The sequence below is a fragment of the Bos taurus genome, chromosome 8 (assembly GCF_002263795.3).
Source record: "Bos taurus isolate L1 Dominette 01449 registration number 42190680 breed Hereford chromosome 8, ARS-UCD2.0, whole genome shotgun sequence".
NCBI classification, from domain to species: Eukaryota; Metazoa; Chordata; class Mammalia; order Artiodactyla; family Bovidae; genus Bos; species Bos taurus.
In genome coordinates this window covers 1175187-1198456 of record NC_037335.1, presented here as the reverse complement: position 1 = coordinate 1198456, position 23270 = coordinate 1175187, and the positions used below count along the sequence as shown (strand labels likewise).

The 23270-nt window shown below is 51.5% G+C and overlaps 1 protein-coding gene across 6 annotated transcripts in view; it reads left to right on the top strand.

Annotated features, from left to right (window-relative positions):
• The window catches only part of SH3RF1 (SH3 domain containing ring finger 1), a 155825-nt gene that overhangs the window by 119546 nt on the left and 13009 nt on the right, over positions 1-23270 (top strand). For 3 of the 6 annotated variants that reach the window (XM_024995766.2, XM_024995769.2, XM_024995765.2), the window contains exons 5-10: positions 6439-6741; positions 7743-7853; positions 15510-15658; positions 16621-16791; positions 19033-19292; positions 20534-20838. In XM_024995766.2, the coding sequence (XP_024851534.1) occupies positions 6439-6741; positions 7743-7853; positions 15510-15658; positions 16621-16791; positions 19033-19292; positions 20534-20838 (1299 nt within the window). 6 annotated transcript variants of the gene reach the window in all.

Sequence of the window (23270 nt, the reverse complement as noted above, 5' to 3'; positions counted from 1 at the left end):
TATATACGTAAAACTTTCTAGATCGTCAAGTCCAGCTATGTGTGATGTCTGAAAAGTAGGAGACGCACGTGAAGAGGACAACTGACGGTCAGGCTGGGTCTCAGGTCACGGTGAGAGCAGGGCGCGTCTGGGTGTCACACCGCAGTGATGATGCGCGTTCCCCTGCCCCTGGGTACAGAGGGCGGAGGTGCCCATCCTGCTCCTGAGAAAATGGAAACCTCATTTGAACGTCCCTCAGGACTGCTCAGCTGCGGAGACAGAGACCCGAGTCCACCTGGGCCTTTCATCTACAGGCTCGGAGCGTGGCTTTCTGGAGAGTACTTTCCTCAGCCTCCTGAACGAAAATCCTTTCAGGCTTTTGATGGTGTGCTCCCCCCGCTTCATCCCTTACATCTCAAAATCAGAAACCTGAAAAAGAACATTCCAGAACCTTCCAGTGTATTTATTTTCTGACAGGCCCACCAGAGGGGAGACAGTTAACATGCTGTCAGAGCTCAGGGGCTGGGGCTCCCCCTCCTGACTGGACGTGAGACGAGTCCCAGAGTGCCCTTTCCGGTCCTGTGGCACACGGGGCTGGGGTGCTGTGCGCCCAGCCAGCTGTGCCAGCTCAGGACACATCAGAGCCACTGCGTGGGGCGGGGACCGTTGAGGTCCTTCCTGTCCCACACGTTCCTTGAGTTCAGTGAACCTTAGGAGGTGCCCCCTGAGCCCCCCGTGCATCTTGGGGGGCCACTCACGCTGAGCCCGTCTCAGCTGGGATGTGGGGCAGGTGCCCGGAGCACACTGGGTGGCAAAACTCATACAAAAGAAGTGCCTATCTCAGAAACTTTCATATTGATTACATGCCATAGTGGTGATATCTGGGTTTTATGAAATAAAATGCATTATTAACTTTACCTGCTGCTTTTCATTCTTTAAAATGGGGCTACTGGAAAATTTCACACCACAGCTGCAGCTACTGTTCCGCTTCTCCGGGTAGCTCTGGTCTAGAGGCCTCCCTCCCCACCCCCGCCCTCCGATGGTTCTGGGACCCCAGCGTTTTTATTCTTTCAGCAGATCTGTACAGACGCCTAAATGGAGTTGCTACCTAGGGAAGGCTTTTTCGGACCCATTTAAAGACACTCCTGAATAACCCTTCCAGTCTACTGGTTATTCCTCTGCTCTGGGGGAGCCTTGTTTTATGAATAAAGACAAAGTTTGCTTTTGTATTTAGATCATCCAGAAACAAAAGCCTTGTTACGCAAATTGCAGAGAACAATGAAAGACTGATGAACATACAAAATCCCCGTTGCCACTGTGTGAGAGCACCTTGCAGAAGAGGCAGACACTTTCCATTTCTGCTTCACGGGGGCTGAGGCGTGAATCCCCACCACAAAGCGTCTTCCCTGGGGATGGGCACTGGCTTGACAGTGCAGCAGAGGGGTCTCTGTTGAGACCCTCACTTGTGAAGGGGGGTTTTCAGAGCTGGCAGGAAAGGATGGGGTTGTATAAATTGCTGGGCCACATGGAAGGAAGAATGGTCTGTCCCTGTCTCTGTCTTTACACAAAACAAAATGTCCACGTGGTTAAAACACCCAGAAGGACAAAGGGAGGAACCATAAACACACTGGGAGAAAAGTGATTTTATTTTCAAAAAATAATTGTAGAAAAAGAAGATTTTTAAAGTATGATGTTAGCTTAAGATACCATAATGGAAAAGATGAATAAATTTGCACATCCAAGAAATATTTATGTATGACAAATATATATCATTACAAGCTGAACTGGAACAACATTTCTAACTCAATGGATATATGTTGTTGTTCAGTTGCTAAGTCATGTCTGATTCTTTGCGACCCCGTGGACTGCAGCACACCAAGCTTCCCTGTCCGTCACCATCTCCCAGAGTTTGCTCAGATGCATGTCCATAGAGTCGGTGATGTCATCCAACCATCTCATCCTCTGTTGTCCCCTTCTCCTCTTGCCCTCAATCTTTCCCAGCATCAGAGTCTTTTCCAGTGAGTCAGTTCTTCGCATCAGGTGGCCAAAGGATTGGAGCTTCAGTTTTGGCATCAATCCTTTCAGTGAATATTCAGGACTGATTTCCTTTAGGATTGACTGGTTGATCTCCTTGCAGTCCAAGGGACTCTCAACAGTCTTCTCCAGCACCGCAGTTTGAAAGCGTCAGTTCTTTTATATTCAACCTTCTTTATGGTCCAACCCTCACATCCATACATACCTACTGGAAAAACCATAGCTTTGACTAGATGGACCTTTGTCAACAAAATGATGTCTTTGCTTTTTAATACAACGTTTAAGGCAATGGCACCCCACTCCAGTACTCTTGCCTGGAGAATCCCATGGACAGAGGAGCCTGGTGGGCTGCCATCTATGGGGTCGCACAGAGTCAGACACGACTGAAGCGACTTAGCAGCAGCAGCAGCAGCAGCAGGTTTGCCCTAGCTTTTCTTCCAAGGAGGATATATGTACTCTTGTATATGTATATATACATGCATACATAGTATTCTAGTATATTAAAGAAAGATTTATATGCTATATAAAGAGAACTCATAAATGTATCGGAGAAGGCAATGGCACCCCACTCCAGTACTTTTGCCTAGAAAATCCCATGGATGGAGGAGCCTGGTAGGCTGCAGTCCATGGGGTTGCTAGAGTCAGACATGACTGAGCAACTTCACTTTCACTTTTCACTTTCCTGCATTGGAGAAGGAAATGGCAACCCAGTCCAGTGTTCTTGCCTGGAGAATCCCAGGGACAGGAAGCCTGGTGGGCTGCCGTCTCTGGGGTTGCACAGAGTCGGACACGACTGAGGCGACTTAGCAGCAGCAGCAGCAGCAGCATAAATGTATAAGAAAAATACCAACTCAATAGAAAAATGGGTAGTGTGGGAATAATCAATTCCTAGGGAAAGAGAAAAACATACTTAGTCTCATTAATAGAGAAAAACAAATTAAAAGAAAATACAAATTGCCTCTTCATCTGATGAGATTTTTTTTAAATGGTAATACCTAATACTATAACTGTTAGAAATTTTAACAAAACATCAATACACCTGATACTGCTAACAGTATGAGAAACAGGGACTTTTCATTCACTTTTTCTTCAGAGGTGATGAGAATGGACACTTCTTTGAAAGTGCAGCTTGGCAGTGTCATTCAGAAATGCTTTAGGCTGCGCTTTAACCTGCAGCTTCACTTTGGGGAGTTCGCCTTGTGGGTGTGGCTGCTCAGGCAGGATGCGTAAAAGGAGATGGGTGGGCAGCACACAGCCAGCCTGCCTCTGTTCCCAGGAAAGGCCTCTCATGAGATGCTGTGAGCGGAGAGAGTGTAGTTTCTTTGGTGTTAAAATTAACCAGGCAGGTGCTTAATTAACAACATCTCCATGGAATGTACATGCAAGAGAGTGTTCCGAACTGTCAAACAGGAGAGGTCTGGGCAACAGGCCCAGGGCGGTCAGCGGAGGAGATGCAGGCAGAAGCTGGCCGAGGCCTGTCACCTCTCACTCCTGATAATTGACACCATTTCCTGTTTAAAATAACCAACACGTGTTACTTGCATAATCTATATTTACAGTCTTTACTTGCCTTTTATTGAAAACCCATCCCGTTGAGGAGCAAACACTAGGTTATGAATTAGACGAGGTTCCTCTATGCAGACCTGCTCTGTCCATGCTCTGATGCTCAGAATCTAGAGACCAAGTCCCCTGTAAAGCTTTATGGAAAACGGTGACTGTTCAGCTTTGTTCTCATTAGATTTTTTTGTTCTCGTTTAGAAAAAGTGAAGTCCTGTCTTTTAAAAAGACGGTATTCTCTTTGAGAAAGAGGCCAACCACACACACACAAAGTATCTTCATATTTCTTAAATTGCCTTGTTATTACTGCTGTTATTATGTCAGTATTTTCCCCCATGTTTATTTATGCCTCTTGTAAGACTAATTCTTTCTCTGTTTCAGAGTTTCCCCAAAGGGGATATTACTGGTTTTCAGATCGACCAATCCCGTGTGTCCCTGCTGTCCACTCCAGGGTGCTGCGTTGCCCCTCGTGTCCACCCTTGGCAGCTGGTCCACACCCAGGGCTGGAGGATGGTGTTCTAGGGCACAGAACAGGTGTCCTGAGGGTGGGGAGTGTGTTCACGAACATGGGTTGTGGTCAGAGAAGGATGTGCAGAAAAAGCTGCACAGAAGTTCAGACAGACTTCCTCTGGGAGATCGCTGACCCCTGGGGCTGGCTGAGAGGTTTTAGTTCCTAAGATGTCACAGGGCAGCCAGGTCAGTAAAGGCCACATACAGCCTGTGGCCAACTTGAAATCAGATTGCATTCCAACAGTGTGTAAGCACAACAAAACCCTTTGTGTGTGTGTGTGTACTTGAAGAAACAGAATTCCATGACGTTCCATGGAAAGTCATCGGGTCCTTGCTTTCCTGTCTGATTAGCTCACCATGGAAGGAGGTGTGCTCGGACCCCTGAGCTCTAGCATTGCAGAGCGGGTCTTCCGTCTCACTGGGTGATGGGTTTGGGGTAAGAAGGATGGAGGAGTTGGTCTGTCTGATGGGATCTCAGACCCTCATCCCCAGCCTGGGCAGAAATAAGAAGCCTCTGCTCCGTGCCCAGGCCTGGGCCACGCCTGCCATGGAAACAGAGGCTTTGCTTCCTTGGGTACTTGATTCTTTTGGAAGCACTCCAAAAATGAGGTGGCTAGACCGAAGCAGCAGCATGAATTCTGATGAGATCGGGTGTTTTTGGGGTAGTATGGCAGTAGAGGGCAACATCGTGAATCCTGGGTCTCTTGGCCACATGCTATGATGGTGCTGGAATACGGCTGCCCCTTCCTAGCAGCCCAGCCCCCATCCTCAGCACAGTGGCATCGTGATCCATCCCACCCCACCCCCCCAGCATTTGGGCATTATCGGGCACTACTCCCCACAAGTCTTGAAAGTTACCACGTGGAAAGAACCCTTGCCTTGAATGAGGGATGAGCTCGTGCTAGAAAAACTGTCAGACCAGGTTCTGACTGAGTCCCCAGGGAGCAAGGGTTTTGGGGCTCGGACACCACGCCTCCCAAGCTGCTGCTGCCAGAGCAAGAGTGAGTCCTTGAACATCACCAACAGGAGTCCTGTCCTTCCAGGAGGACATCCTCAACCGTAGGTGGGAGACAGCCTTAGCCTGTTAAGATGTGACAGTGTATTTGGAAGGAGGATGGAAAGAGGTGTCTGCAGAGTGCTGGAATGGGACAGTATCCACTGTCCTCAGGATTTCCAGGTTCCCTCTGAGTAGTTGGGCTTCCCTGGTGGCTCAGATGGTAAAGAATCTGCCTGCAATGCGGGAGACCAGAGTTCAGTCCCTGGTTTGGGAAGCTCCCCTGGAGAAGGGAATGGCAGCCCACTCCAGTATTCTTGCCTGGAAAATCCCATGGACAGAGGAGCCTGGCGGGCTACAGTCCATGGAGTGGCAAAGAGTTGGACACGACTGAGCAGCTTTCACGTCTAAGGAGTTTACTTGTCATCTGCACGTTGGTTACGAGATTACACTGCACTCAGTGATTCCCATTACTGCACTGTCTGGGTGCAGCTGGCTGTCATGGAAGCTTTCTGGAAGTATTGTTTCTGCCCTCAGGGAGCCCAGGCTGCCTGTGTTTTTCCTCTCTTGCTGGCGTTCCCAGCCCTCTGGGCAGCTTTGCCCTGGCTTTGCACTCAGGCAGCTTTTCAAACAGGCCAGTTTACCAGTCAACAGGACTTGGGTTTCAGGTCGTAGCCTGTTATAATTCAAAATGTAAGCTCAGGAAAGTAATGGGCATGTAACAGAACGATGGTAATCAGGAGTTTCCACTGATGTTTCTGGGAGGCCCCTGCACGGGGCAGAGAGGCGGGAAGTAAATTCCCCTGGAAGTGTGGTCATGCTCACAGCCACAGTCACCGCCCGGAAGCAGCCCGGCTAAGCCAAGACCATCAGGCTGACCACGCAGCCTGCTGCTCACCGTTCTCTGTGTTTCCTCTGGAGGCTGAAATACATCTTTGTTACCATATCTATGGCTGATTCATGTTGAGGTTTGACAGAAAACAACAAAATTCTGTAAAACAATTATCCTTCAATAAGAAATAAACTTAAAAAGACAGCCAATCATGGAAGGCATGTTTATGTATACAACCCAGAACTAGATACAATAAGCTGTCATTAAGTGAAAAAAGCAATTAGATACTTTGAAGATTCTTGAGGGGGGATATGTTCTCAGCCTTGTTGGTGTTAGGTTGGAATCGCTTGTTCTTGGCTTAGCATGTGTTTGTGATGTAGGAACAGTGCAGTCCCCATATTGAGACAAGATGCTGCACATGGGAAAAGCGTGTACTCGCAGATGCAGACTTTGAAGGACTGACACTCAGCTTCAGACACAGGCGTGTCAAGAGTCCCTGTCGTGTGACCTCATCTCTCTCGTCGCTTTGCAGTTTAACTCGGCAGCCAAGCAGCTGATCGAGTGGGACCAGCCCCCCGGGCCAGGAGTCGCGGCTGGGGAGGGCGCCCTGGCTACCACCCCGAGCAGCACGACCACCAAACAGCCGGACGGCAAGAAGAACACCAAGAAGCGGCACTCGTTCACCTCGCTGAGCATGGCCAGCAAGGCATCGCAGGCCGCCCAGCAGCGCCACTCCATGGAGATCAGCCCCCCGGTCCTCATCAGCTCCAGCAACCCCGCGGCCGCGGCGCGCATCGGCGAGCTGGCCGGGCTCTCCTGCAGTGCGCCCTCTCAGGTACGGGCCGCCGTGACACTTTACGGGGGTGTGAATTCCAGCAGCACAGATTTACCTGTAAAGATCAGCCATGTGCTGGCTTCCCCACCTTGGCAGCACCTTGTCCCGGGGAATTGAATGTTCCTTCAGGTCCCCTGGGAACTCACTCGGAGCCTGTCTTTGTCTTGAGCATCTTCTTCCTAATTGTTGGGACTGAGGAAACTAGGTTTAGGATTAAGTTCTTGTTACACAAAGCCCAGCAGTTTTGGTGTCACACTCTTTGCTGGAGAGCAAGGTTGCAGGCGGTCACCTTCCTTTCACCCTTAATAGTGGAAGGACGGCCCTCCTCCAGATGTCTGCAGTCATGCTGGGGTGCAGCAGGAGGGAATTCGATCCCGTAGCCGAACACAGGCACGAAGGGGCCTGAATAACTCTGTTTTTTCCTAATGAATTCATCTCAGGTAGTGTTCTGGATAAGACACCTTTGAACACAGGTAGTTTGGTTTGGCATTGTTCCCTGAAGGGTTTTGTAAACAGTTGCCTGCAATCCGCCAGCACATCTGGGCAGCTGCATTTTAATTACGGGTCCCCACGGGAAGGTGCAGGTCCTGAGACGTGATCCTGAAGACGCACCATGTGCCTTAAGCGTGTATGTAGATTCAGTGTGCTGGCGGACAGGTGAGCATCCAGAGAGCCCCCCTGAACTGGATCCTTGGGGAGGTGCTGATGGGCTGGCTCGTCCTGCGCCAGACAGGTCCAGGCCACAGCCATGTGAGGCAGTGGCCATGGGATCCTACACACGAGATGTCGAGACCAGTGTTTATCAAGTGACTCCTTGGCGTCTGACACACATGATGCCCGCCACACCTTTGGGCTCAATAACCCGAACAGGACTCTGCCTTGCCCCCGCAACAGACACTGCAGGCTTTGTGTGTTTCACTGTGACTTGGCTTCCCAAGGTTAGCTGGTCTCGTCTGTTTTGTCAGGTGTCTTCCTTGTATTCACTGCTGTTTCCTTGGCAGGTTCACATAAGTACCACTGGCTTGATTGTGACCCCACCCCCCAGCAGCCCCGTGACCACCGGCCCCTCATTCACGTTCCCGGCGGAGGCCCCTTACCCAGCCGCCCTGGCAGTGAGTATAGCCCTCCCCTCCACTCCCCCACCCCTGCCTGCTGGCCTGGCCCCTCCACCCTGCTGACACTTACTGAAGGTGGCGGAGGTCTGTCTTTCACCTCTGTCTCTGTTAATTTTAGCAAAAAATTACATAGGCTTTGGCCTGCAGCTGGCACTTTATTTTAGCAGTGGAGGTGGGTGGCCTGAGGCGACAGAAGGAGCCCTGTGAAGCTCTTTCAGTGTTCATTAAAGTTCAGCCTGATTCTCTGCAGGCTTATTACCCTTTGCTTCTGTCAGGTTTCTGGTCGGGCTGGTTTATCCAGGGACTGAGGAGGCTGGACTCCCCAGGCCGGGTGGTGCCTTGGTCCCCAGAGCAGGGATTCTTCTTGGCTCTGATCTCAATTCCACTCTGGGTCCCTGGTCTCCTGTTGGTCTGCGTGGCCGGAGCGCCTGGGAGCTCTCAGATGAGTAATTCTGCCCACAACCCCGCAGCCTGCAGACACAGTCTGACTTGGGGGCACACCCTAACGGAGGAACAGATAGAAGGAGCAGGGCAGTCCTGGGAGGCTGATGCAAAGAGGAACCCCGAGGGGAGAAAACTGAAAGAGACAAGGCACGCGACCCTGGGAAGCAGAAAGCAAGGCTCTAAAGGATTGCGCCTCCTGAGCTTGCAGGTGAACTGAGGGGAATGAGCCTGTCTTGTCCAGGACACAACCCTGTTACATGTTCAGACTCTTTCTTCCAGTGCGAGGGGAATGAGGAGAGAGGAGATCACTGACTCCCCTCTCCCAAGGGGACCCACCCTCTGCCTGCCTCACAGAGTCTTTGCTGGCTGTGATGCCCCTGGGGAAGCTGTGGCCAGCAGTGGGGTCCTGACTCCCCTCTCCCAAGGGGACCCACCCTCTGCCCGCCTCACAGAGTGTCTGCTGGCTGTGTTGCCCGGGGAAGCTGTGGCCAGCAGCGGGGTCAGGCCTGGGGCAGGGAACCAGCCCAGTTGTGCGTGAATGATGCAGCCAAGAGGTCACTCAGCCTCCTTGGGCCTCTCTGTCCCCTCCTGTAAGATAAAAGGCATCCTGTCTGCCCTGGGGAGGTGGCACTGCCTGGGGCCTGGTGGGGGGACTGTGGCAGCTGCCCATCACCCTCTGTCAGTGCAGTGGCAGCTGTGACGTGCCTACCGCTTTGCTTGGAGCCTGGGGTCTGGCTCATCGTTAGGGTCCTCTCTGTTCTCTGCACGGGGTGGCGAGGCTTCCCAGGGGTGGTTTGTGTTCAGGTTGTGAACTTTGTATATGTTGTGAAGGTGGAAGACTGAAGGCCAGACTTGCATCCACCCCAGGCCGGGACCTCACAGCTTGTTGTTGGCTCCATCTACTCGTATTTTCCTCATTTCCTTTTGCCTCATTTTTCTTTTATTTATCATGTCTTGATACATTTTATGAATAGTTGAAAGCTGACTTTGAAATAAGGTGGGCAATAAATAAATGCAGGATTAGTATCTAGCGACTTCCCTTTCACTTTTCACTTTCATGCATTGGAGAAGGAAATGGCAACCCACTCCAGTGTTCTTGCCTGGAGAATCCCAGGGACGGGGGAGCCTGGTGGGCTGCCGTCCATGGGGTCGCACAGAGTCGGACACAACTGAAGCGACTTAGCAGCAGTAGATACTAGTACACTAGAGACTAGTGTAGACCTTTGAAAGCTTTCTGTAGAGTTAAGTAAGCATGTTCCTGTATGTAAATAGAAGTTAGTAAGTTCCGATTAGCATTCAAGCCGTTTTTTGTTAATGTTTCTGGAACAATTACAGCTTCCTTGATACAACAACTGTGTAGGGTGGGAGAAGTTGCGTTGATTCCTCTGGGGAGGAGGGGGAGTCAGGTAACTTTTACGGAAAGGTGGTTTCCCTGAGGTTCCGTTGGCCCTGGGTGTTTCACCCAGAATCAAGTTTCCCAGTCTTCCTTCCCTCTCATCCCCAGAGAAGACGCTGTCTGTCCATCCTTCCTTCCTTCCCACCCACCCCAGTGCATTCACACGCTGTTGGAATTTCCATTTCCAAGTGACCTTTTCGTGTGGCAAAATTCTAACTTTATTTGTTAAGGGAAAATGGCTGATTTTTCTGATTGTAGAAAAATTAATTAGTGGAAAAGATGTAGAGCTGGCTGTGCTTCAGCCCTTGTGGGCTGATTATTTTACGATGAGGGAATGGCCAGTTGCTCTTAGCTGGGCGCATGCTAGGGCACCCTGGGCACTGATCACAAGAGAGCACGAACCCACAAAATTAATTCACACTCAGCCACTTCATCTCGGGATCATATCAGAGAGCCTGAATGTTCAGCACGAGGGTTTATTAACGTTGTGTCTCTGCCACTTCCGCTTAATGGAAAACTAATTATAAGTAGACCCACGGCCTGTTGTCCCAGGAGACGCCTGGCTCTCAGAGCCCAGAGTCGGCAAGCAGGAGTGCTGGATTCAATGTGTTAGGTTTAAGTGGGAAAATCTCTGTAACAGGTGCCCTCTGAATCGTCCATCAACCTGGCGAGTGTCCTGTGTAAAGTGTGAGATCTTCCCAGGACCTAGGGTGCAGTCACAGCAAGAACAGGTGGCATGATGGGAAGGAAGCTACCCTTTCCCTGGTGTGGGTTTTAGGTGCTGAGGCCATGGCTGGACCAGGGAGCGAGCAATGTTTCCAGCACTGTTTCACAAGGTAAAACTGTTTGATCTCTTATGCAGAATGAAATTGTGAGTGTGTTGGCCTAATTGTCTCACACGTGATAGTTAAAATGTTAAATATCTAATACTGGAAACAACACTGGTATTCCATGTAATTCACACATCCACTATATTCACAGCAGGGCGGGTTTTCTTCTGCCTGGTTCTGTGGGGAGGAGAGTGCAGATCTTGCTCCTGTGTCCTCTGCACACCAGCAGTGGAACTTGCGAAACAAGGGAGGGTGACCCCCGGGGCCAGCCAGGAGGTTTTAGTCACAAGATGTCACAGGGTAGCCGGGGCAGCGAAGGCCGCACGCAGCTTGTGGCGAACTTGGAGTCAGATTGCATTCTAAACATGTGTAAGCACAACTAAACCGTGTCTATGTGTGTGTGTACCTCAAAGTAAATGATGTCAGCTTCTCAGAACAGCCAAGATGTACTTGGCCACTGTCGCCCGTGGTGGAGGGTCCAGAGGGTCAGGGCAGGGCCCTGCATGTAGGGGCGGGACCGTCACGCTTGGCAGTTGGAGGGTCCAGAGGGTCAGGGCAGGGCCCTGCGTGTAGGGGCGGGACCGTCACGCTTGGCAGTTGGAGAGGCAGAAGTGGCGCCTTTGGAATTGGCAGGATGTGGACCAACTTCACAGTGACCACAGAGAGGGGCTCGGCATCTCGGGGACCAGGGTCTGCTGATCTGTATGACTGTCCTGAGGGCGGTGGAAGCACAGGAGGTTTTCTCATTGCCGAAGACCATGTTGAGCATCTGCGCGTCCTGTGGGCAGAGCTGGGCACCAAGCACGGGGACGGCGAGGTGGCGTGTGGCTCCACAGCCACGTGGATCCTGACCACCGGAGCCTGCCCCCGAGCCTCCACTCCTGGGCGCCAGAGCCATGTTGCTGAGAGCTCGGTGGACAGCACGTGGCCACGTGCATCATTTCTGCAAGTCGGGAGCACACGTGCACCCTCTCCTCGTGTGTCAGAGCTGCAGCCATGTATCAACAGCTGTGAGAGGAGGTCCATTCCCAGAGAGAATTAATTAATCTTCCTAATTACCAGATCCTTAATTACACCTCCCCTTCAGACACCATCTTCCAAGCATCTGTTTCTAGCATTTTAAGTACTTTCATTTTTTTTCTTTTTTTCGTAGCTGTGCCTACGACTGACTGGCTTAATTCTACTGGATATCCAGATGAGACAAAAGCTCACTTCCCATCTTCTTAACTTTACTGAATCCTGATGCCTGTGTTTTTTTAATCACTAGTATCAGTGCTTCCATTTTTCTACCTCCTACTCATCGTTTAAAAAAGGCAAGATACTCAGTTGCTCACACACTGCTGTGTGCAGGGGTTAATGCTGCAGGAATTAGTGACAGCACTCCCCGAGGGGATGACCAGCCACCATCCGTCTATTGGCCGAGCAGCTGAGTTCACAGCACAAGCAGAGTGTTTACAGAGGTTGAAAGTGGATTCATTGGAATCGGATATTTAGGAAGGATGGAATTGGAGGGCGTTTAATGGTCTTTGCTCAGAGGACCCAGAAATGCCCAGAGTCTTACACTGCCAGTCACTTTCTACCCCAGAAGAGAGGGGGGTGCACACATAAAGGGCAGTTGGGAAGAAAATGGACCCTTAATGTAGCCTGGAAGAGAGTGGGTATGTGTCTGTGTAAGGCTGAATCACTGCTGTGGGGAAGAAACTGATACAACATTGTAAATGAACTATCCTCCAATAAAAAAGTTAATTAAATAAAGAGAGGACAGATCGTTTACAGCCAGAACCCCAAGCTCCAAGCAGAGCACTTTCCTGGTCAGCGGCCAGTAGTTAAGACCTCGTGTAGCTCAGCGCCTGGGCATCTCAGCACTGGTTGCTGGAAGGGGAGAGGGCAGGGGGCGCCAGTGAGGAGGGGCCCCCAGCACGGCCTTGGATTCTCCCTCACTGTCCCCTGGCCGATGTGGCCTGTTGGGGCTGGTCGCAGGAAGGGGAGAGGGGAGAGGACACCAGCCAAGAGGGGCCCACAGCACAGCCTTGAACTCTTGCTCACTGTCTCATGGCCTGGCGGTAGCCTGGAGCCAACCACCTGGACAGGATGCTTTTGTTCTTGCAGTGAAACTGAGGGCGGCCTGCAGGGGCTGAGCGGGGACTGGAGTCTGCACAGCGTTTCTGACACAGCCCCGGGCTGCCTCCTTGTCCCAAGATGAGTGGGTCGGGAACACAGTCTGGATGTGGTGGGCCTGACCGTCCCCCATCGGCTGACCCCCGAGCCATGATTTTAGGGAGCATCCTCGTGGTCTCCAAACACCAGTGCCAGTAGCAGAGGGTCTGGATCTGCAGAAGCACAAGCAGAACCTCATCTCAGCAACCATGGGGCCACGGCCAGTCCCCTGCGTCGGATCCCGGAAGCCCGGCCACAGCCTCCTGAGCCTCAGCCCTTCCACAGGACTCAGTGGAAGCAGGAGCTGCAGAAGGCCCCGGTGAGGGGGAGGCTGCGGTTCCCGTGGGACAGCTCACAGCAGGTTCCTCCCGGGCATCTTTGTCCCGGGGTCTTTCAATGTGGACTGTTCATCAGCACCCGTGGGGCCTGCTGGCCGGCCCAGCCCTGGACATGCCCAGACCTTGGCATCTGACCAGCCTCATGGGACAGCCATGTCAGGGAATCCAGTTGGGATGTCTGCTCTGTGTGCTTAGCCTCCAGCACACGCACGTACACACACACACACACACACACACACACACACACACACACGTGTGTTCTCCCAAAGATTCGCAGACCAGTGCTGGGGTATGCCAGATGTCAAGTGAGTCTAACTTATGCTTTGTAAAATTCATACACACCAAACATTTCCTTTCTGTACTTACTAACCATAGGAGATGACCTTTTCTTCAGTTCAGTCACTCAGTCGTGTCCAACTCTTTGTGACCCCATGCACTGCAGCATGCCAGGCTTCCCTGTCCTTCACCATCTCCCGCAGTTTGCTCAAATTCACGTCCATTGAGTTGATGATGTCATCCAACCATCTCATTGTTACCTTCTTCTCCTGCCTTCAGTCTTTCCCACTATCAGGGTCTTTTCCAGTGAGTCAGCTCCTCACATCTGGTGGCCAAAGTATTGGAGCTTCAGCGTCAGTCCTTCCAGTGAATATTCAGGGTTGATTCCCTTTAGGATTGTCTGGTTTGAAATCCTTGCAGTCAAAGGGACTCTCAAGAGTCTTCTTCAGCACCACAGCTGGAAAACATCAGTTCTTCTGCGCTCAGCTTTCTTTATGGTCTGACTCTCGTGACCTTTTCTTACATTTTGTTAACGTAACATGGCCTATGTTTTTATCGGGCCTATAGTTTCCTTCTCTTTTCCTGCCTTCTTCTGTCTAGAGCCAGTGAGTACAGGCTGTCCTGACATGAAGGTGCAGGTTCCCTCTCTTCCCTTTGCCAGTGGAATTCTCCTCAGAGCCGAGTGGGCCCTTGACTCTGAGTCCTTCCAGGGTTGGGTGGCCTGAGTTCCTTTTGTCCACTTGTCACCTGCACCTCTGCGGCCACACAGCTATAAGGTGGGGCCTGGAGAGACACAGAGGAGACAGCTCAGTGGTGACCTCAGGCCGCTCCCGTGCTGCTGTGTGCGGTGGCCCAGCCAGGCCCACCTGGGTCACGTGCGCTAAGTCTCCTACCGGGGTTAACTTTGTTCCTCCCACTTTGTCCTGAGATACACAGCTCAGGTGCTCGTCCTTTTCCTGATTAAGGGTCATGAGGGCTCCAGGCCCCGTGTGTGCCCTCCTGGAGTCACAGCGCAGCCTGTTGTGTGACTGTCCGCCTGGCCTTGCCTGCCCTGGGAGCACTGTCAGCGTGTCTGTCCTGCCTCGGCCGCGGGACAGACTCCATTGTGGGAAAATGGAACATAATGTGCGCAACAGTTGCAGTGCGCATCTAGAAATTTGGGGTTCTTCTCTCCTGCGGTGTTTCTGGAACCATGTGACTTAATAGGCAGATGAAGTAACTGCTGATGAAGTGTCAGATTGTTTTTCCAGACAACAGAAACCTGTTGGTGTTCTCCGTGTTCAGAAACCATGGGGTTTTTCTTCTGTTATTCTGACATGGAGACACCACGTGCCCTGCCCAAGTTGCAGTCTTCAGCCTCTTTATTTCTCCTTTGATAAAGTTTTACACCGAGTGGTTCAGAGATTTGGGGCAGCTGGGCGAGGTAGGGGTTCAGGCAAGTCTGTGTGTGCCTGTTTGCTCAGTATCCAGACCCTAAAGAATGATCTGGGCTGTGTAGATTAGAAAGTAGCAGGCGCTCCATTGATTCTGAGAAGGCGTGGAGTCCTGTGGGCAGAGCCCGTAGAGGGACCGGCAGCTGCTTGCGGTATACTTGTTAAAGATTACCAGCCTTGATAGTCCTGAGCTTAAAAAGCCGGCAGAGCTAACAAGAGAGGGGTAAACAAAAGCAGCAAGCATATCCCCACGATTGTGGCTCACTGCTGTTTGTGGTTTTAGAAGCCCAGATGTCCAAGGAGATTTTCTTCTTGGGCGTGACATCCGAGATTTCCTTCTGTGGGCATGGTGTACAGTGCAGCTGGACTGTCTGCTACTTTGTTGACGTTTCGGGTTGCAGAAACAATCGCAAATTCAGCCCCAGCAAGCCCTGTGCTGTCAGAGCTGCCCCTTAGAAGGCATTTGGATCCTGATCCTAGTTTGTGCTTAGAAGTGCAATTAATCTTGAAATTGCATGCAATCTTGTCATTTTTTTTCTTTCCCTCCTCCCAGTTGTGATTACTTACCTGTTTGCTAGAAGGGTTTCTGGGGCTCTAAGACCTTGAAGGAGAATAGAGAGGAGTCTTTTAAAAGGAGGCTTGGGTATAGTGTGCAGGTGCTACTCTGTAGATTCCACCGATGTCTTTTTTTTAAATGGGTTTCTGATTCCTTTTCCCTCCCACTTACTGGAAGAGATGTTAATAAGTCATCTGTTCCTTCTTTTTCTTTCTCTCTCCAGACTCTGAATCCTCCTCTCCCCCCGCCCCCTCTCCAGGCGGCCACCCCCACGGGCACTGCTGTAGCTGCTGCCGCTGGGATGGGCCCCAGGCCCACAGCTGGACCCACTGACCAGACCACACACCCGCGGCCACAGCCCCGCCCCAGCGTGTAAGTGCAGGGGTCCTTTCTGCCCCTGGACCGAACCCAAATAGAGAGGCAGAGAACTGGTTTTTCTGAGGGGAGCTGGTGCCAGACTGGTGCCAACTGTGTTTGTGATTAGGAAACTCATGCTCTAAGGCTGAGCCTTCTTGGCCTTCCTCTGCGAGTGCTACCCGGGCTTTGTCCCCACCTTCATCCCCAAGTAAGGGTGTGAGGGGACAGGGAGGGCCCCGCACAGGTCAGACCTAGAGGAGGTGCAGTGGTGCCAGCAGTGAGTGTCCAGAGTCGGGTTGCTCCATCCATTCTGCCCATGGCCCAGTGCAGCCTGCGGGTGGTGGCCCTCCGTGCACACTGATCCAGGAAACACTTGGGGCCTGTTCATGTTGCCGCCGCTCTCCCTGTGTCGGTGGCTGTCACCTGCGCAGATGGGCTGTTGGGCTCTGTCCGTGATCTGGACTTGCTTTGCCTCTGACTCGCAAGTTTAGTGTCTACCCCAACTGAGCCCACAGATGCAGGTGCTGCCCGTTGCTGGTTCAGTGTGCACGGGGAGGCTGTGTGCCAAGCTTCCCAGTGGGATTTTAGACCACATGTCCTCGACAAGGCTGCTTCCCAGGTCTCAGGAGGGCTATCTGCAGGCCCAATTTCCCAGTAGGCATCTGATGCCCTGCTGCAGGTGTGCACACTGGGGGGTGGCATCAATTCCTCCACACCCACAAGTACCGTTTGGCGGGGTCATCACCTTTGCACCGGGAGGGCCAGGTGGGAGGTTCTGAGTCGCGCGGCTTCTGCCTTTTCAGAGTGGATGGCTGCCGTTCAGTGGACAGTGATTGAGGCTGCCCACAGATTAAAGGATTCTACTTTCTGTTTACTTTTGTACAAAACATTCAAGGCTTCATGCCAGAGAAGAGTTCTGCACATCGTGTGGTATGTCTGTTCCTCACCTTGAAGTCAGATGTTTTTTCCTCTTCTAGGTATGTTGCCATTTATCCTTACACTCCCCGGAAAGAGGACGAGCTGGAGCTGAGGAAGGGAGAGATGTTTCTTGTGTTCGAGCGCTGCCAGGATGGCTGGTTCAAGGGGACGTCCATGCACACCAGCAAGATTGGGGTTTTTCCTGGCAATTACGTGGCCCCCGTCACGAGGTATGGCTCCGAGCAAGTGGCTTTCTGAGCCCTGAACACAGAAGCTTTGTCCTTTCCCATGATTTCCAGCCTATCCACAGTTCCTTCTCATGTTACAGTTATGTGTTACACAGCCGGCATTTTAGAGGTCTCTGCCTGTATTTGCCAAAGTCCCTTCTAATCCTTAAGATTTTAGCTTACTCTTCACATGTGACATTGTAAGTTTCTCCCAATACAGGTGCTGGTTTTAAATTATTTGCTTTAAGTCGCATGTGAGAAGACTCTACTACACTGTTTTCAGTATTTTTTTGCTAGGAAATTTGTGCTGTTTAATATAAATACAAGTGATGTTATTAATCCTCTTGGTTATGTGATGCTTACCTGACACCTGGCACACAGAGTTCTGTGTTCTGCATATTAACGCCAGGTCCTCAAACGGCTCCCTGGTGTATGTGCTGTTATGATCCCCACTCAACAGGTGAGCAGGTTGAGGTGGAGAGGTTAAACAATTTGAGGTCACCCGGTGAAGCGGTGCTGAAAGCCAGGTGTGTATTCCAATAGCTTGGTGATTACGTCTGAATTCTTAATTACTTTTTAGAATGCAATCAGAACTGAAACTCCTTTAACATGACATGAGTCCCTCACCCTTCTCAGGAGAGGGCGGTTTTGCTCCCCAGGGGATTTTTGCAGTGTCTGGACGTGCTTCTGATCGTCACGATGGGGGAGCAGGTGCTACTCGCCGCCAGTGTATAGAAACCAGGGATGCACACGCCACCCTGCTGGGCACGGCACAGCCTTCACAGAAGGGAGCTGTCTGGCCCCAAACGTCACCGAGGCTGAGAAACCTGTTCTAGGATAGTCGGAGGCGAGCACTTGGGGTGTGTTGATATACACTGTTCACTTTATTTAAATATAGTCCCCATTCTGGGCACTGAGGACGCTTGCTCTGGGATGACCGTGATGACCTATGATGGGTCAGTGCTGAGAAAACCCCGGGTTTTGGCTACTGGGCTCTTAATAAATGGTCCACCTTAATTGTGTTAAATCATTTCTCAAAGACCCTGATTTTGAATAAGTGGCTGAATGAACTGACATGCTGTCAGATGTCGGTCTCAGTCCTCAGGCTGGCTGGCAGCCTAATCCAATGAAGATCACTGTCATTGCAGATGGCAACAGAACACTGGCTCCAATTAGACTTGCAGATTTCTCATCAGTGTAAACCTTGTCGGTTTATGCTAAAATCTACATTCACAGCCCAGAAGATGGGAGCTCTGTCTTCCCTGGTGGGATAAAACAAACAAACAAAAACCACAACAAGCAAGGGAGATAAACCAAGCAACAACCGCATGTCGACTTTCTGAAGAAAACGTTTTCCTAAGACTCAAATACGAACCATCAGAAGTCTCTGGAGAGACACTTCCTGATGGAAGATTCTGTCATTCCTCACGGTAGATAATGAGGTTTGAGTTAATGAAGCCTTCTGCTTGGTAGAAAGTTCCTATCTATAGAACTGTTCTTTAAATGAATTTAGGATATTAAAAAGTATGTTACATGAAGCTACACTGAACCTAAGTTAATGACATTCAGCCGGTAAATATTTGTTGAGGGCCAGCTGTGCCACTGTAACTGCACATCAGGAAGGGTGGGGAACAACCATTGCCCGCGGCCCTGCTGTCAGGGAACTGGTACTGAGTCAGGAGTATTTCACTGGGAATTGACTAAAAAAACTCCACGTCATGTTTTGTAATCAAGGGTCATAGAGGAAATACACCTGAAACAGGAGAGTCCCGAGGTCCTGGGCCTGAGGCCAGGCTGCTCGGGATGACAGGATTGAAACGCAGGTGAGGGGGAGGTAGGGTGGAGGGAGCCAGAGGGACATGACAAGAGTGTGCGCACACACGTGCGTGTACACGGGGCAGGTACAGAGAAGGCGTACGTGAGCCCAGCTGTGACAGCCTAGGCACTGCTCTGACAGGCCGGAGAGGAAGCGTGCAGGCCCTGGAGGCCCAGGGGAGAGTTACCTCCAGAGGGGAGCCGAGCCGAGGAGCTGTGTCACCAGCAGAGTGCTGTGTGATCTTTCTCCCCTCAGAAGAGGTTTCCAGAGCTTTCTCCGCCTCGGGGCCGCTGTTCCTTGAGTGTGTTGTTCTTACCTTTGGTCAGATAACTGCATTCTACAGGGTTACGTCTTAAAGCCCTGCGCCATTTTCTTTGGTGTTGGTCGTCCTCTCTCCCTCTTGCTGACGGACTGGGTTTCTGTCTCAGCAGGGCCGTGACCAGTGCTTCCCAAGGCAAAGTCCCCATGTTGACAACTGGCCCAGCAAGTCGCGGGGGGGTCCTGGCCAACCCTCCCTCTACAGGCGGGCCTGCCCAGAAGCCCCCGGGGAACGGCGTGGCTGGCGGTCCCGGGGTCCCCACAGCCGTGGTGTCGGCAGCTCACGTCCAGACGAGCCCCCAGGCTAAGGTCCTGCTGCACGCGTCCGGACAGATGACTGTCAACCAGGCCCGGAGCGCTGCAAGGACAGGTGGGCGCTGGGCCGAGGCCCCGGGAGAGGGGCCTGAGCAGCCTCAGACCTGCACCAGAGGCTGCGAGGATGTGAAGACAGTCTGAGGATGGTGGAACTTTAGGACAGTCTGAGAGAGCAAGGTGGAACTTTAGGACAGTCTGAGAGAGGAAGGTGGAACTTTAGGACAGTCTGAGAGAGCAAGGTGGAACTTTAGGACAGTCTGAGAGCAAGGTGGAACTTTAAGACAGTCTGAGAGCAAGGTGGAACTTTAAGACAGTCTGAGAGCAAGGTGGAACTTTAGGACAGTCTGAGAGCAAGGTGGAACTTTAAGACAGTCTGAGAGCAAGGTGGAACTTTAAGACAGTCTGAGAGCAAGGTGGAACTTTAGGACAGTCTGAGAGCAAGGTGGAACTTTAGGACAGTCTGAGAGCAAGGTGGAACTTTAAGACAGTCTGAGAGCAAGGTGGAACTTTAGGACAGTCTGAGAGCAAGGTGGAACTTTAGGACAGTCTGGCAGAGGGAGGTGGGAGAAGACAATGAATAACAGGAAGCGGGCCCAGCACAGCCTCAGCACCATCACTTTACATTGGCTTCATTTGCCTTCGCCTGCTCAGGTTGTGAATCCAAGCCTGGTCACCAGACCACGGGTCTGAAAGAAATTATTACTAGGCGGGTCCTGAGAATGTCGATAGTACTTGAAAATGTGACTCCTGTGGTCGAGACCAGCGATCTGGGGTCCCACTGCTGTGGAGGCGCACCCCCGTGGACTGCCGTCTGCATGCTGGGATGAGCTTAGTCACCGCTCTGTTTCAGACACAGAGTAGCTTTCTTCTTCCCAAAGAGTTTAAAACCTCCCAGGGGTCTTGGTTAACAGTGATAGAGAAAACACGTTCAGTTCTATCCGAAAATCCAAAGGAGGAAGGTAGGTTCTGAGAAAAGGGAGAATAGGAAACAGCACTGGGGCCAGCCTGCTCTGCCCTGCCAGGTGCGTGGGGGGTGGTGCCTCGGCCAGAGCCCGGGGGGCCTCCTGCACCCCTGGGTGTTGTCACCCTGCAGTCGCTCGGCAGACATGGCAGCAGACACTGTGTCGTGGGACAAAGTGGGGCGCTGACCTGGGATCAGGGAGGGGATGATGTCCAGGGGCCCCTCGAGGGTCAGAGCATCTACACCACCATGGTTTCTCATCACCTTGACATGCGCAGGGCTCAGTGAGCAGCGAGGCTCCAGCTTACACTTTCCTCCTCTCTTCCCTTTTCCAGTCTCGGCGCACAGCCAGGAGCGTCCCACGGCGGCCGTGACACCCATCCAGGTTCAGAGCACCCCGGGGCAGTCCCACCACCCTCTGGTGTCACCGCAGCCCCCAGCCCCGCTGGGCCCCCCTGCCCATGCGGCTGCCAGCGGCCTGGGCCGGGTTGGAGGCCCCCTGGCCTGCGCCACAGCCCCAGCGAGCATCCCTGCTGCTTCCCTGGAGCCCGAGCCCAGCAGCCGCCCTGCGACCCTGCTCCCGGGGACACCCACCTCTCCTGACAGTGGCTCGGCAGCCAGGCCAGACAAGGACGGCAAGGTGAGCCCAGGCGACGGCTGACCCGCTCGCGGTATGGGGAGGTGGGGTTCCATTCAGCTCTGGGGCTTATTCCCTAGCTGCTCACTCCCCTACCCCCTCACTGCCCTGAACTCCTCCCAGTGAGTGAGCTTTGCTTCTGGTTAACTGTTCTGCAGAAACGCACTTAGGATATGAAGGAGTTGAAACTGTTGATCCGAAATGTTGCTTGTGGATTCATTGTTCCTGCACTGTATTTGATTATAATCTGTGTGGATGTGGATAGTTTTTCTCTTGACTTTAGATATAGGGGGAAATTAATTTCTAATTTGATCTTTTTTATTAAAAAAGATCCTTTGGGCCTGAATTTCAAAGAAATTGTAAGTGGGAAGCTGTGTTTGAAAGACTGACCTGTGGTTGGGTTGTAGACAGAGGCATGTGTGGTGGTTAAACATGCACAGAGAGAGCAGCATGCAGCAGGCTCTGGTAGTCATGCTGCGGGCGTGGCTTCCACTCTGCTCATGCATGCCCCCCAGACCGCTCGCCAGCTCTGGGAAGCTGTGGGATCACACCTGCTTCCACGGTCATGTACATCGCTCTGTTTAAATGACCAGGGAGCCTGTGAACAGGGCTTTATAAGGAAATAAACTTAACAGCCTACTAAAAAGTTAATATTTAATTGTTGAGTTAACAGGAGTGCTTTTGCAAAAGATCGGTATCAGTTCAATGTTTATGATTAACTACATTAAACTTGTACTCAGTCTCATGTGGTCAACCCTGCCAGGATCTTCAGAAAGTAAACTTACTTTACAGCTTAGATCTGAAGGTTCCAGGACAAGGCATCAGGGGCCATTGTCTCAGAGAATCGGGCTCTGGAGCCCAGGCTTCCAAAGGAAGGATTCATAGAATCTGCAGGATGCCTGTGCTAGGGAGAATAACGGCCCCCAAGGAGGTCCATGTCCTGATCCCTGAAATTTGATAATACATTTCCTTACGTTGCAGAAGGGGTCTTACAGATGTGATTCAATTAAAGGTTTAAAGACGAGTGGATTAGCTGAGTGAGCCCAATATAATAAGCAAAGGGATCTCCTTATAAGGGAGGAAGGAAGATCAGGGCTGGAGGGAGATGACACCAGAAGCAGAGAGCAGTGACCTGTTTGCTCCGCTCATTCCCCCTCCTGACAAGTGGCCACTGGCCTCTGCTAGGATGCCCTGTGGCCCTGTGTCCTGTTGTGGAGCATCAACACTGTCTTCAGGCAGCTCGAACTCCTGGAAAGTTCCGTCAGCACACACCTGTCCCCCTGTGACTTCAAGCCCTCGCACTGTGCTTTGAGGGACTGCATAGAAAACGATGGTCTCCTTTCTATATGATCCCTGCAAAGAGTTCAGGGTTATCGTCTTTTCTTAAAGGCTTCACTCTTGAGGGTTTTTCCCCCCATATTCTTCATATCACAGATTTCTAATTTCCCTTTCTAAATCTGCCACCTCATTTAATGTTCCCAATTAATTAAAGAGATTGTCCCAATGGCTATAAACTCAGTGACCCATGATTAGTGCAAGGAGCGTCACTTCACCCCCATCACTCCATCCTCTTGCCAGGACACTCGGAGAGAGCTTGGCGGATGCCTGGCTGAGATCCAGCTGTCTCTCATTCTCCCATCCAAACAGTTCCCCAGTCGCCTCACCATTTCTGCTGTAACCTGTTAGCCCGCATCTCATGGAGGAGACTTCCTTGGTCTCACTTCCTTTTCTGAGTCAGCCTTTCATCAGATACCCTGTTTTAGGATTTCCCAGGTGGTCTGCAAGTGCTGTTGTGGTCGTCTATGAAAATGAGGACCACACATGTCTTTCTTTGGCATGTTGAGTTGACCTTGGTCCCAGATTCACCTCGATGTGTCAGAGATGGGTTGTGTTCCAGCTGTTAATTTCCTCAGTCCACTGGGGTGGATCAGCCTGTCGGGAGGAGTGGTTTCACCTCTGAATCCCAGTTCCTCCCCTGTTTCCCTCCTACCAAGGTTTGTTCTTGCTGTCTAGTCTGAAAGGGACTCTTCATGCATCTGAGGACCACCATCCACCCCAGGCACCAGATCCATGTCTTTCTTGTTCCCAACAAAACTTTAAAGCAGCACACACCCCACCCCTACTTTTTTCGGTCATTCGCATTTTTGTGAGTTTAAGTTCATTCTGGCCTTCAGCATCTTGACTTGCCACAGCCATGGTGTGTTCTTCTTGGGGCCCTTCTCCTGATCCTTTTGTGGAGGCCTTTCTGCCACTTCCTGGGACATCATCATCACTTCCTGGGGCATCACGTAAGTGCCTTCATCATTGGGTCCTTCTGCCCCTTCACCTGCTGGGGTGATTTACAGTGTGTGCTTGGAGCCGAAGCTTCAGGATTTCCTTCTGAATTTCAGGCCATGCATATATTTTCTTGTAACTTTTAAAAATCAATTCTCACT